General features: G+C 39.4%; 1 protein-coding gene across 3 annotated transcripts in view; it reads right to left on the bottom strand.

The window, feature by feature from the left end:
• Positions 1-14861, bottom strand: part of PPP2R2C (protein phosphatase 2 regulatory subunit Bgamma) — a 186423-nt gene that overhangs the window by 117010 nt on the left and 54552 nt on the right. For 2 of the 3 annotated variants that reach the window (XM_030946953.1, XM_030946951.1), the window contains exon 1: positions 13374-13913. The exons of the other annotated variant lie outside the window; for it this stretch is intronic. Coding sequence is in view for 1 of the 2 variants with exons in the window: in XM_030946951.1 (XP_030802811.1) it covers positions 13374-13443 (70 nt within the window). In the remaining variant the exon portion in view is untranslated. Of the gene's footprint in view, positions 1-13373; positions 13914-14861 lie in introns of those variants that run through there. 3 annotated transcript variants of the gene reach the window in all.

Below are 14861 nucleotides of genomic sequence, written 5' to 3'. Positions count from 1 at the left end.
ATAGATGGGGAGGTGAGACACTGGAACGGGTTGCCCGGAGAAGCTGTGTATCTTCCTTTAAACTGTTCAAGGCCAGGTTGGATGGGCTTTGAGCAACCTGCTCTAGTGGAAGGTGTCTTTAAGGTCTCTTCCAACCCAAGCCATTCTATGACTCTCTAAGATTAAAATCATGACTCGAAACACAAACAAAATATGTGGTTTGTATATACATACATATATTTTTCTGGACTTACAACATGTACATAGAGGACTGCCAAGCAAAGCCTGGATCTAATCCTGCACCAGCCAGTGACAGGTTCTCAATAGACTTCATTAAATACTAAATTACAATTACCCAAAGGCTGTTAAAAACCTGTCAGGACATTAAAGATGGCATTGCTGATGTTTAATAGAAACACATACAGTAACCTTAGTCTCCTAGCAAAACTAGATAGTGCCTTTCTGGTTTTTGAAACTTACCAGAGTAAAAAAAAATGAAATGAAATTAAAATAAAAAATTCTGTTATTTCGTCACTACCACTTCTATAGCAGGATGGCATGGGGGACTGAAATGTTAATGGTTAGTGACTCAATCAACCATTTGCAATGGCTGAGGGTGCTTTGCCAAGGTTGGGTTTGCAGGGTCCCAGCCCAGGGGCAGAGCGGGTGAGCACCCACCAGCAGAGGCCACAAGCTGGGGCTTGAACCATGTGAGGGAGAAGGCAGGTAAGAAGCAGAGGTCAGACAATGCTTTTTATCACCCTTAGATAACAGGCTGAGTTGTACAGCTTCTCCCTGGGAAGGACCAGGGCATTCACACACAGGCCTGAAGGTTTTCATCCCTTCTGATGGGGCACAGCTGGCCAAACCACTCTGTCAAGAGAGGCAGCTGCTGTGTCTTTGAAGGTGTCATAAAACATCAAACACCCCCCTGCCCAATTTTTGGGGCCTTCCACCAGAGGACTGCATGTGATCCACAGTGTTACATCAGACAGTGTAAAACTAACCCCCCCCCCCCCAGTAAGGGAGAGATGTCTGACGGAAACGTGAACATTTATTAACCCATTGAACTTTGTGTTTTGGGGGCTTCCCTCACTCCCAGCTGATCAAGATGGAAATCATCACTTCAACTAACAGACACCAAATAACAACAATCAAATCTCCTTGCTAGCTGGGTGATGATATCTTTCCACTCCACTTATCCAATCTTATCATTTTCTTCTCATTCTTTCTTTCCCTTATGTAATTTCTGAAGTGGTATCCTTATACTTTTGTACTGTTATATTACTACAGATAGATAATAACCAAAATGGCTACATACCTCCTTTCCAAGGCAAGCCCATTATTCTAAAATAATCCTTACATAAATCTGTCTATAATATATATTAAAAAACAGTCATTCAGTGTCATTTCTTTCTAATCTGCTGCAAGAGATCTATTAACAAGAACCTCAGCCACCCTCACCTTCAGGGGAGAGTAATAACAAAGAGAAAATACCATTAGCTTTTCGCTTATCAGAACATGATAAAATCCTGACCCTGTCCTTCAACCAGGTCTGTTGATATTAATATATTTAACTGGGATCTTACCCAAGAAGGCTGCCAGACTTCTCCCCAAAAACTCCTTTTCAGTAAAATGGTGCAGAAGAAGGGACTCTTCACATTTAAAAAAGACCTTCCCTGTGCACCTGAGGGTCATCTACAGATCAATTAATCAGGTCCAAGATGATTTTGAGTCACATCTGAGTACTAAGTGACACTTCCAGGTCTTGCCCTCACAAGATTCAATGGATGTACATACAGAGAGCAGAAAAGACTCGGCAAAGAGTACCAAATGAGTTGTGGTTTTGGCTGGACTACCCTTTTTTTAAAATAAAGATTCCTGGAACTCAAACAGTAGCAAGTACTGCAGATAAAAGCCAAGTACCACTACAATCAAGTCAAGCAGCAAATGGAAACAGAGTAATTGTAGTCAATGAAGGAATTCTGTGTCCTTATTTCTCTCCCTAGTAGCGCTTGGATCTACATATTCTTGATGTCTCTGAAGTCTGAGCAGGGAGTATTACTTCCAGAGAGACAAATTCTGAGAATTTAAAGCTTTAGGTCCTGCTTGAACAGAGATGCAACAGTTGCCTTCTGGCAGGAATTAAAGCTGGCATGGAAATTTCACAAAAGGAATTAAAAGATGTTCTGGAAAGTGGCCAAAAGGAAATCAAAGGAACTTTAGCAGTATGAAGACACATACCAGAAGCACATGAAAAGGAACTTCAAGACAGACCATTAGGTTTAAGAGTTAAGGTTACCCATCTGTTGCCTGGATAGAAGGCTGTGTGAACCGGGGGAAAATGTTAATTATTCCTGTGAGATATTTAGTCCAAAAATATTCATGCTCTCTTACATAACTTCCAGTCTTGACCACATGTCAGCTGTCAAGGGGAACAGATGTATTTTAGATTCAGCCCAAATTCTGACCTATAGGAACTGATCAACGTAGCCTTCTTTCTATTCTTCAAGTGTGTTCTGTTACTGGATCTGAGAATCAGAATGGGAAAAAAAGACTACCTGATAGCCAGTCTGACAGCTATCTGTGAGTTAAAAGATCTCAAATACAGATAAACTATAGCTCATACCTTATGTTGTTGTAAATTAATTGTTGCAAATATTAATATTAATTGTAAATATCTGATATAGGCATGAGTAATCAGTTCTTTTACAGAAATACAATATAAAAAGTGGACAGTTTTTAAAGTAGCTAGTTTTGAAAACAGAAATGGAAATCCATGGAAATTATCTGAGTAGCCCCACAGCTGAAGAGATGAGCTCTGGGGGTTTTTATTTGTAGAAATGTTAAAGGGATCTGCTGGACGACTGCTTTTAAGAACTATTATGATGAACAGGTGTTTCATCCCATCTCTACTCTAGCCTGATGTGCTACTATTGAACTCTTTCAATAAACTCTGCTCATGCTTCCATCAATAAAAGCAGTTTTTGAAAAAAGGAAAATCTTTCTGTGCTCCATCAAAAGGTTTCTCAGCAGGGCACAAAACAAGGAACAGAAAAAAACCCCACTCTTTAGATAAACTCACAAGAACCACCACTTACAAGCTAAAAGACAAGACTTTAACAAGTTCCTTGTCCAGGATATGTAAACTAGTGAAGTTACTCTTTTTATATTAAAAAAAATGTCCTCAAGTTTGCTGAAACTGTGCAGCAGCTCTCCTAGTGGCAGGTTCCACCTATAATGGCAGTCCTAGTTAAAATGTTTAGGTATCTCTTGCTGTCTCGTGTAGTCAAGTCTCATCTAGCTACTTGTATTTATCTTAAACTTGCAGGTATTGGCACTATTTCCCCAATATATCTTGCCTTGCAAAATCCTGCAGGGTTTTACTTACACAATAAATTCTCAGATTATGGAGCCAATATCTGGACTGCAGTGCAAAACCACTCAAGGCAAAGCACAGGAGACTCTGGTAAGCTCTTTTATTCCTTTCCTCAATTTCAATTATTTGGATTCTGGTTTGGTGTTAGATTACATCTGTGCCCATATGCACAAATTTCTCAATGAAGATTTTTGGATCAAAGGTGACTTAGCAAGAGGTTCATTAAAGGCTTTGAAATATTTGCAACATTTCAAAAAAGAAGACTGCCAAACTGAGGAGTTTCCAAGGAAACTGTGTAAATTCAACTGCTAAAAAGAAAATGATTGAGTTCAGTCATTAAAATGTAAAATATAGGAATAGTTTCCTGTGCTAACCTCAATATAACTACATCCATCAAGTCTCATCTGTAATAACCAGGCTGGTGTTTGCGCTGTGGAATCCAGACTGCTAATTCTTCCCATTTACAACAACTCCCTAGCTTTCAGGAACCAAAATAATTTTCTGTCTAAATATACTTACACTTAACAATCAGAAATGAATCCCTCTTCAAACAACTCTCCACACTGGCAATCACCTTTGTTAGTAATTATTTATAGTCCAGAAGCATCGAAGCTTTCTGCTTTCACATTTAACACTACTACTATTACTACCATTTCCCAGGTACATCCAGGATAGCTGTCAGACATTTTTCCAGTATACTTATAATTTGTATTTCCTTCCTTCCTTCCACCACTTCCTTCCTCAATTTTAAATGCCTTGAAATTAATTTGAAAGTTGGAAAAAGTAAAATATATTTTCAATGAAACAATTTTAAACAAAAAAGCTGGGAAAAGTCAACACAACAAGGAGCTGGTTGGTTGTACTCTGTACAAATCACATTCAGCAGTAATTTCTGCACCACAGTTCAAAGTTAAGGCAACTAAAACCCTTTACTGGGATGTAACATGAATTCTTGCAGCTAGTAAATATTGAAGTTTTAATATAATTGGCTGATTTGCAACATCATAACTGCTAACAGATGCAACTTGTTTGTTTTAAAACTAGCACCTTTTGTAACATTTGCATAGTAACACAGAAGGCCTGTACTCTGTTTCCCTCATTTTTCTGAAATGCATGTGGAAGCACAGAAATGTCTACTCTATCAAGTAAGGCCACAATTAACCATGGGAAATAAAATCCACATTCAAGGAAATAGTGTTTCAGAAAGCTGCAGCTCATCACCACCACAGGTAAAACTCAGAAGTTCAAGGACACTGCTCCCACACCATGGTGGAAGGAAAGTTCTGCCCCAGTCAGAGACAAGTGTCACTCCCCTGAGCAGCGCCGTCACACATCGACCAAAAGGTCTGTGAGTGATTTGGGACTTGAAGGACAGTGCCCCACATACCAGCTCCTACTGCCTCCCAGTGCTCAAACTTCTCCATGGCCATTCCAGGACTTTCAGATTCACATTTCAAGCACAGCAGCTGGGAGGAACACAGGCACACCAGAAACATGCAGTAGCAGTGATCCACAAACCTTCTGTGAGTGTAGCACACTCTTGTGTTCCAACATGCACAAAATTATATTCATACTGTACCTGAGCAGTGAGAATAACCATCATCCACATGACTTTACTGCACTCTTAGTAAGGCATTCCAGGAAATTCTGTAAGATGTAATAATTCACATCTACCTATTTCAAAGAGGCTGCATATGTGAATTCCACTTTGATCTTCACTGCTGATTAAAGAGAATATACTTGACCTAAATCTTCCATTCAAAAGAAGACTATAGAATACACATCTGACTCCGTCTTGTACTGGTTATTCCCATATCACAGATCTGCATGCAGCAATAAAAGATATCAAATCAAGCAGGGTGTCAAATTAACATGTAGCATGATGAAGAGTCTCATGTGCTACCTTGGCAGTCAATTCAGGCCTACACTCACCAGTCCACTGTGCCTATTTGTTGAATTTTTCTAATTTATTATTATTATTGATTTTATTTGCTGAAATTTTCTTTTTATCACAGCACAATGTAGAAATAAAGACATTATATCAGAAATTATTTATTAAATAGTAACAGACAGATTCTGATTTACAGATTTACACTTACTAAAGACTTCATGCCAGGTTCTATCACAAATTGAAACCTCTCAAACACTACAATATGACTGGATGAAAGCCTAGAAATAAATTATTGGTAATTGGTGACCAGCTCATTGATTGAAAACTATTTTTTTGTTTCTATTTGAAATTTTCATTTAACATCTTAGAATAAGGAGAAATTACATGGAGTCATTAAAATCTGAGATAATGAAATAAATAATCATTTAATTCAACTCGGATGATCTTTATTTCTACTAGAAACTGGCACAGAAACTGGTAGAATAGGTTATGGTTATCTTTAATGCAAACAGCACTACCACAGGCAGCATTAGCCTCAAAATTTACGCAAATGATGTTATTTTGTACAGTCACTGTTGATTTGCAACACCTGAGTCACAGGAACAACAAAAGCACTGCAAACAGGAAGGAGTATGGTAACAGTAACTAAGTTCTAATCAGACTTGCATTGAACTAGAGAATAATAAACCAACTCTCAGTCTTTTACTTTTTTCTGTACTCTAAGTAAAGCATAAATGTCTTTATAATACAGATGTTTGCATCCTTTTCTTCTCTTTTTTGTAACAGATGGATCAGTGAATATGAAAGAGACAAACACTGCTATATTTAACAATACAGATCCCAAACCCTGTCATATTAATAATTCACAGAAGTCACTGAACTGCATGGCATATTGTGCTGAAGTTCTATTAGGAATCAAATCTCTTAATGTACATTTTTATTATTTGTCTTTCCCTGGCAAAATACAGTCTGCTTTTATTTGCATTGAAGCAATAATAAAAACAGGAACAAGAGCTTTTCAGCAAGGTAATACTCCTGAGAATAGGAACTCTCCTACCATATATAAGGTTGCTTTGCTCAGTGGGGCTTTTGTTCTTGGTGAAGATTTGGGGAACTTTCACCAGGAACAAGTAAAATAGACCACACTCATGACTAAGGGCAAACTCAGCCCTGAGAACTACGGAAATAGTTGATTAGGAAAGTGCCTCAACATGGCTAGAAGTTAATTTGAAACCCTTTCTTGTTTAAAAAAAATCTAAAAAGTGCCCATATTAATTTTATCTAATCTTCTGAGATTATTACCTTTGCCTGGCCACAGGGAAATTAGCCTGAAATTATACTGAGATTATACTTTGAGCAAAAAAATTGTATTTTCTTAGCAGACAGTCCTTGAGATAAAGCCTTGAAATGATGATTAAATAAACTGGATGGAAAGTTTCAAGGATACAGCTAGTAATGATGTAACACAAGGTAAACAGTAAGGATGGATTACCTTTTTTATGGCTGTAATAAAAGATAGTCAGTTCTTCATTATAAAATATTTAGCGTTGTTTTATAGTGTTTCACATTTTAAACTGACGCAGGAGCAACATCTACCATTCTCTAAACTCACCATTTAAATATATGAGGTATTGCTGGAATGCCTGGGATTTTTATACGTTTACATGGAAAACATATTAAAAATATACTGCTAAGTACAGTTTTCATGATACATACACTAAATAAACTTCTCCCATGGTGAACAATGACACTGACTCTACCTGCACAACATTGTTTACTTTTACATCATTCAATACTTTTAAACTGTCAGTTTCAATTAGAAAAAAATCTGGTAGACACAGCGAGCTTGCATGGATCATATTTCTATGCCTGTGTTTTATCTTACACACACATTGCACAGCTCATGTCCTGAACTTTTGGTTTTAAGGTTTATATGTAGCTCAGTCTATTACATATAACAGCTATATAGTTAAATATTCTATAAACATTTCTATTTATAATGTTTCTAGTCTGCTGGCACCTGGAAAAGCTCCAGATTGCTGCAATTATCTTCTTTTTCAGCTCCTTGTTGTCACTGTCATAGAAGGAGCTCGGCTTTTGCTAATATTCTACGTGGTCCTTTTCTTCTGTTAATACATCTTATTCACTTCTCCAGGACCTCTAGCACTATACAGCAACCAAATACATTTATTATTTAGATGGTGAGTGCAAGATCATCTGCTGATTACATATGCATGCAAAGAGAGCCAAGGCTGCCACCAGTCCCTAAGGGCAATCCAACAAAACCACTGATCCAGCACCAGAGATTTATTCCTTTGCAAACAGGAAGATTGCAGCCCAGCCTAATCACACTTGGTAAAGCTTTAAGGGTACATGTGACACTGGTGAATAACTGCTGTGTGGAGAGCATGACATTAAATGAAGAGCCAAACCAAGTTAACTGCACGCCTTTGAAACATCTCCTGCAGCTCAGAGTGGGCTGAAGTGCCCTCTCAGGATGATCTAACAGCCAGTCCTTAAAACTCCTTGAAGAGGCAGGTCTTCTTCTGAGGAGGCAGTAACAAGTTAACACTAACACGCTCCTGCTCTTTGGGAAAGCTGGGAACAGCAAACTGAGAAACTCCAAAATCCCAGCCTAGGATCAACAATCCTAACCCCAATCCTGATTTATGATTCCTTCATCAAGTACATTTGGCAAGCAAAATAGAGACAACAATATTATGAGCCCAATAAAAGTAGCATGAATGGAGTACTTTGAATGTGTAGCTGTTGTGCATCATGGCAAGCTGACAGTGTAATTCACTCTGGCTAAATCCACCCTGCCTTTTCTGGCTGTTGGAGAGAACTGCTGGCCCACGTCACCCGTGCAGACATTGCCTTAAACATCTGAGCTGTGCACATCCAAGCTTCAGGCAGTACCAATGTTTGGTTTTCCAGGATGCTGAACCCCACATCCAGCTGCAGGTTTGGGTGAGTGAGCAAAGGGATAGGACTGCAGTGCAAGGCAGAGTGGCAGCAATGCTCCAGCTCTGCCTCTGTGGCTGCACCCAACTAAGCTGCGTGCATAAAGATTACAAAGTCAGCAACATCACTTGGATGGATAAACCTTATTAATCCAAATCTTCAAGGCTACTCACAACATTCATCTGAATATCACTGGGAATAAAAGAATCAAATCCATGCACAGAAAGACATAACTATATCCTGTTTAACAAGGGGCAAAGTCATGCTTTGACAAGGTTTACCCCTGTTCACCCTCAAATCAAGGAAAAAAAATAAGTAACACAAGTGACTACACTAAGAATGAGCAATAATTTCCATTCTAAAACTGTTTCAAAATTAGTTCTGTAAAAAGATTAAAATCAGCAATATTCACAACATAAATCCTGAATTGCTGGAGGTTGAGAGGAGGAGTTACCTCTCCTACTTTTCTTAATAAGGAGAAATCAGTGAACTAGACTGACCAATGGTGAGCCTGAGCCAGCAGTGTGTTACTTGTTTGCTATATTCATCCAATTAGTACCTCAGGTATGCAGGTCTAATTCAAATTATATTTGAGATATCTATGAAAGAAAATATCATAAATAAATTTTCAGCAGGTGAAAATTGATAATTTCCTCTAATTTGATTACTGAAGAAGAGAGATACTAACTTCTTTCTTTCAGGCATAAAAAAGGCCCCAAAATCTGTTTTCATTATCTGCAGAGGACTTTACAACCATTAAGAAAAAAAAGGGTTCCTTTATCCTCTGTAATAAACATTTCACATGTTATGATTCAATATGTTTTATACTGCACTGCTAATTCTCATAATTCTTCAAATGTTATATTTGAGGACATTATTGCACCATTACCATGATTAACTTTCTCACAGAAAGTTATGGAACCAAATGGCACAACTTGGCCATATAAAAGTCTAGATAGTGCAGGTGACCTTCTGCCCCACTGAACCAGCGCAACTCCACTGGCTCCACTTGCATCTGCAGGCCGAGACCAGGGGAGGAATCTGTGTCTCTCCAGAAACTGGAAGTATAAACAACTTTTTATTCCCCCCCCAAAACAGAGACACTTCATAAAAAGCATCAATTTATAGGCTAGATTTGTCTGCATGCAACCTGCAACAGGCCTTCACCCACCAGAGAAGAATTTCTCCAAATGAATTAGGGATCATGGAGGTGAAACATATCTTTAACACAGTTTGGCAAGAATAGCAAATTTTGCTCATTATTTCTGCTAATTGTTAAATCAGTAAAATACAGAGTAATGGAATTAACCTGGCAGTTGAGTAAGAGTGGCATCATTGATTCCTGCAAGTTTTTGCCCCTACCAGAATTACAGCAACCACACCAGGCAATTCACTGCTCAGAATCAGATCCTGTGTGGCTGATCCCAAGGCCCTGAGCAGTCCTGCCAGTTTTACCATTAATCTTAAGCACAGGTAACAGCAAGGGAACTCTAGGACTGAAGGACATCCTCTGCCCTCTAAAGCACAGAACCCTCCTTTATCCCCCTTCCCCCAACTCACAATTTTCTCGCCCTCTCCCCCACAGACTCTGTCTGTACAGCAATGAAGGATCATGTTTCTCCCATCCAACCCATCTTCTCTTCCCGTGCCTCTCCTCTCTCCTCAGTGCTCCTGCAGCTGCTGTGGAAATAACACATTTTACTGACCCAACACCTCCTGGGCAACTGGTTCCCACAGCTGTGGTGCAAAAGGCAATTAAGATAAAACACAGCTCTGCAATGAATCACAAGCCTGAACAGATCTCAGAGGTCATCTAGTCCATTCCTCTGCCCCACGGGAGGCTCAGCTATCCCTATGTCATTTCTTACAGACATCTATGTCACCTGCTTTTAAAAACTTCAGCGATAAAAATTACTCAAGCTCCCTAGGCAATATATCCCAGTGTTTCACCACCTTTGCAAAGAATTTCAATCTTTCCTCACACCTCATTTTTTCTAAGCCTCCAATATTTTTTTCTCTCTTTCTTTACAAGCCATACCAGATCTTTTCTATTTTCGTCACACAAACAATTCCAATTAAAGCAGTTTGCTTCAAAAGCTACTTTGGAAAGTGACCATTGGAAAATTTGCTGTACATTGCAGCTGGAATTAAATCACCTTCTTCCACTGTGCAACCGTAACATAATTTTAAAGACTTTAAATGGCAAAATTATTCATGTTCTGCTTGCTTTAATGCCACATTGTAGCTGTGCATATGCAACAGGAGAAACAGGGCCAGGTAGCCACTGTTGTCATATGCGTGTCTATAATGCCTATTATAGTATAATAGTTACAGTATAACAACAAATCAAAAAATTGTTGAGATTTAAAAACCAATTCAATTTTCCATAGTCAAGGTAAAGCCACATTTGTTACAGAGAATCCCTATGTTAGAAAATAATGACCTATCAAAGAGATGAAATTTGACTTTGCTCAAGCAAGCAGTTTTGTTAGGAACACCTTCAGTCCACAAGTGAGAGCAGAGCAAATCAGATTTGGCTCACAGCTTTCCTATACCCTGAATTCATATGTCATCTGACTGTCTGGGCTTTTTTAAATCACTGAAAAAGTAAACCAGGTAGAGAAGTAAAGCAATGCTACAGTTAACCCACATCTTCATGATTATTGCTGGCTTTATTTCCTCAGTGAATGGTCTGAGGAAGAAAGTACATATAAGGGTTAGAAATACCTCCTTTTGTAAATTAATTTAGTCTGCTGCATGAAATAGCAAGGACAGAGGACACCACTTACCAAGACTTTAAAACTCTGAAAATGAGATAAAATTTTGGTTATTCATGAACAGCAAGGAATTGTAACTTCTCTAACACACTGGACACCACATGAAGCATTTCTTCATTTTAAATGGTGGATTATGAAAGCCAAAGAAAAACTTGGATTGGACCCCACAGAAGTATAACAAGGTAACACATTACTGCCTTTCTATTGCTGCTACATACTGCACTTAACATGTCACAGGACCAAATACAAGGCCTATGAAAGGACTGCAGGCCTTTACAGTTGAGAAATCTTGAAGTTCTTTCATGGAGCCAATTCTTTAAACAAAAAAATACAAAATCCCACAGGAGAACAAACAAAGCACGTTTAAAGCAGTAGTTTAACTAATGTATTCATTATGCATTTTTAACTAAGTGTATCAATGAAAAATTAAAATTCGTGATGCTCCTCTTTGAGCTGAAGGTCTCCTTGGAAAAATTTCACAGATAAATCCATTCCCTCCTGACTTCCAAGAGCTTTTAAAAGGTGTGGCAATGTCAGATATAACAGCTGTGAAGAATTCTATTACACCTGACAAACTCTGCATTCCCAACAAGAATTACACTGGTCTGAGATGAAAAACTAATATTTTGCTACTGAAGATTTCAAGAACAGATGCCAGCATATTTCATTATGATTTCTGATCACAGAAAAAATATAAAACAGGTCAGCATTCATATTCAAATTGTATTTTACCCATTTCAGACAAGCCCCTCCATGTGCAATGACAGAAGAACATCCAGTTCTTATGATCCAAGTATCAAGTGAAGATAAAACATGAGAAAAATCTAACACTTGCCCCAGCAGTGTCACAAAAACTACTAAAAATCTCCGCCTAATTTTTAGAACACCCATGACATATAAAAGAATAAATAATATGTATTTGAAAAATCCACCATTAATTATTTTCCTCAGATCACAAAACAGAGAGACTTGAAAATTCAATTTTTAACATTGCTGCACATCTGAAATTCACCATGTATCAAGTACACTGCAGTAATTATACTGTGCATTTTGCAGAATCCAAGGCATGAATTTACAAATTTAAACAAAGTTCCTTCAAACAGGTGACCACATCTCAAAACATAAATCACCATTCTAAAAAAAAAAACCCCAAAACTTCAAAACAAATTTGAAAATGCACTGAAACATGAACCAGAGTGCAATGAATGTCCTAGAGGCAAGATTAGCAAGCAATTACACCAGTCACTGGTAACAGTTACAATACACAGCATTTTTAATTTTTCTTCTGAAAAATCCGCCTTGCGGTCCTGGTATGACAAAAATCATCCTACTGTTTTCTCCAATCTAAAACAATTCAAATCATCAATAATCAAGAGAGCATCAGCTGATCACGTTTCAGGATGCAGCATGGGAGTATTAAGTGACTGAGCATTGATCAAATGACGACAGAATCTGGAGACTGTGTCTCAAGGAGTATTGGTTGACCCTGATGTTAAATATGTTCATATTATATAAGCCTACACTGAGTTACAGTTTCTGCTGCTGAAAAGTGCTGTTAAAACTGCACATACAGATATATTTGCAAAGTCAAGCACCTACAAACACATTTCTCCTGTTCAATCAATCTTAAAATGGCCTACTCTTAAACCAACTTTCTGGCCAGGAAATACAGACCAGTACCTGACCCAACCATTTCAACGTTCTCAAGGTAAATTCTCTCAGCATTTAATGTATGTCACCTGCAGGAAAATTCCTTTTTATGTAATAACCTACAAGTCACTGAATGATTTAAAATGAAGGTACGTTTTCTTGTCTCATGTACCTTGCACAGGGAACAGAAAGCAAGCAGCAGCATTTCAAAAGATGATGCTTACATATTCCTTTTAAATGCCTTCTAAATGTATACAGTTCTCTAGGGAACAATCAACTGAGCAATGTCTGTAATGCTCAGGATATAATTAGCAAAATGAGGTGCATAACCTTCATTACACCAGCAAACAGTTAACTTTACAGATTATTTCTCTTACTTTGGTGTTCTCAAACCTTTTTTTTTTTTTAGTAATCAAGTGCTTCCAATCTTCTACATTGCAGCTACTGAGCATTCAATGCCAGGTGCTGCACACCTCACTAGCAGAAACTCAGCACAATGCAAGACCTTCTCCAGCCCGTGTACTTTCATATACTGCTGTGGCACGACAGAACGTCTTCGGGATTCAGCAAATCCAGACAGATTCTGTTGCTACATCCCACAGAAAAAAACGCCCTGAAATCCCCCCGTTTAAAAAAGGAAAAAAACGAACAGCCTACATCTCCAAACATGACAGTGCATTCCCAGCATAGAATCTGCAATGCAAGAAGAGGAAAATGACAATATTTATGTTACCTTCAGTCACATAGTTGTGGTCTCGCAGAAAGCTGTGGTTAATTTTCCGTGTGTCCGTGTCCTCGCCCATTTACAGCAGGATTACTCAGCATGCCTATCCGCAGTGGACTGATAGCATCAGCAGAGGTCGTCACAAGAGCACCATCCATGCTGCCACTGCCTAGCAGAGGCGGGGAACACACCGGGCCACTGAGCACAGCATAATGAGGGCTATTGAGGCAGCACACATTGGGAGGGGGGCGAACAACGAGCGGGAAAAGAAAAATAAAAAAAATAGAAGAAGAAAAAAAAGGGGGGAAAGGGAAAAAGAAGAAGGAGGGAAAGACGGCTCCGAGAAATTACGGACGCAGAAAGCCAGTAGGGAGCTTGCGTGGAGAGAATACTTCTCGCACAGTTAAAGAATAGCCCAGCTGTGTCGCAGGTACTCCGAGCACGGGTGGCCCCGCAGCGGCGCGGCCGGGCTGCAGCAGCGGGAGCCGCCCGCAGCCGAGCCGAGCGGTGCCGAGCGGTGCCGAGCTGAGCCGCCCGCAGCCGAGCCGAACCGAGGGGAGCCGAGCCGCCCGCAGCCGAGCGGTGCCGAGCCGAGCGGAGCCGAGCCGGGCTGAGCTGAGCCGAGCCGAGCTGAGCCGCGCCGCTGTCACACGCCCGTGCCGCATCACCCTGGCCCCTCCCCGCCCGCGGCCCAACCGCACCGCATCTGCATGGAGCAAAGTGAAAAATGACACTGCAGGTAATTATTTCAGCTCCTCCGCCGGGGAGATGGGCAAGGAGAAGAAGAGCTGAGGGAGGGGATGAGGGAGAAGAAACTTCAAGCTGATTAAAGGCGTTTGCATGGACACGTACTGCACACGGAGATGCGGCCGCGGTTTTGTGCTAGTCTTACCGACATCTGCAGCAAGAGCAACAGTCGTTCAATGTCAGCCTCTAGAAATACTACCGAAACCGCCAAATATCTGCCTGTGCAAAAGGATTCGTCAGAGGCAAGGCAACCGTTCAGAGAACGTGATAAAAATAACTGTTATTCATCTATACCCCCAGTTTTGTAGATAAATGTAAAATTACGAAGTATTTAAAAACAACCTCTCTGGCTTCCCTGTACAGGAAAGAAAAGGTGGACAAAGGGAATGTTTGCAGGTCAGTGGTTTTCTTAAACCTGCTACTCCCTCAGTTCATTTTCCCATCATCTTGGAAAAGCAGTGTTGAAATACATATATACAGAAATATTCTGAAAGTAAGTAGAAGAGGAAAATTACTCACTTGCACTATAAAAGAAAGCTTTCTCTTGATTCCAAATGCTTAATGGTTTATATTACAGCAAAATTCTTTCAAGTGAATAGACAACCAGTTTCCTTTAGCTTTTGATATCTATTCAAGAAACCACAAACTGCTGCAGGAAATATGTATTCAGAAAAGGTAAGCACCACTGAAGTTTAAGTATTTGAAGAGAAAGCAAATGGCTGTATACCAAAACCACCACTACAGCATGAT

This window comes from Camarhynchus parvulus, chromosome 4 (genome assembly GCF_901933205.1).
Source record: "Camarhynchus parvulus chromosome 4, STF_HiC, whole genome shotgun sequence".
Classification (NCBI taxonomy): Eukaryota; Metazoa; Chordata; class Aves; order Passeriformes; family Thraupidae; genus Camarhynchus; species Camarhynchus parvulus.
This window is presented reverse-complemented; position numbering and strand designations above follow the sequence as displayed.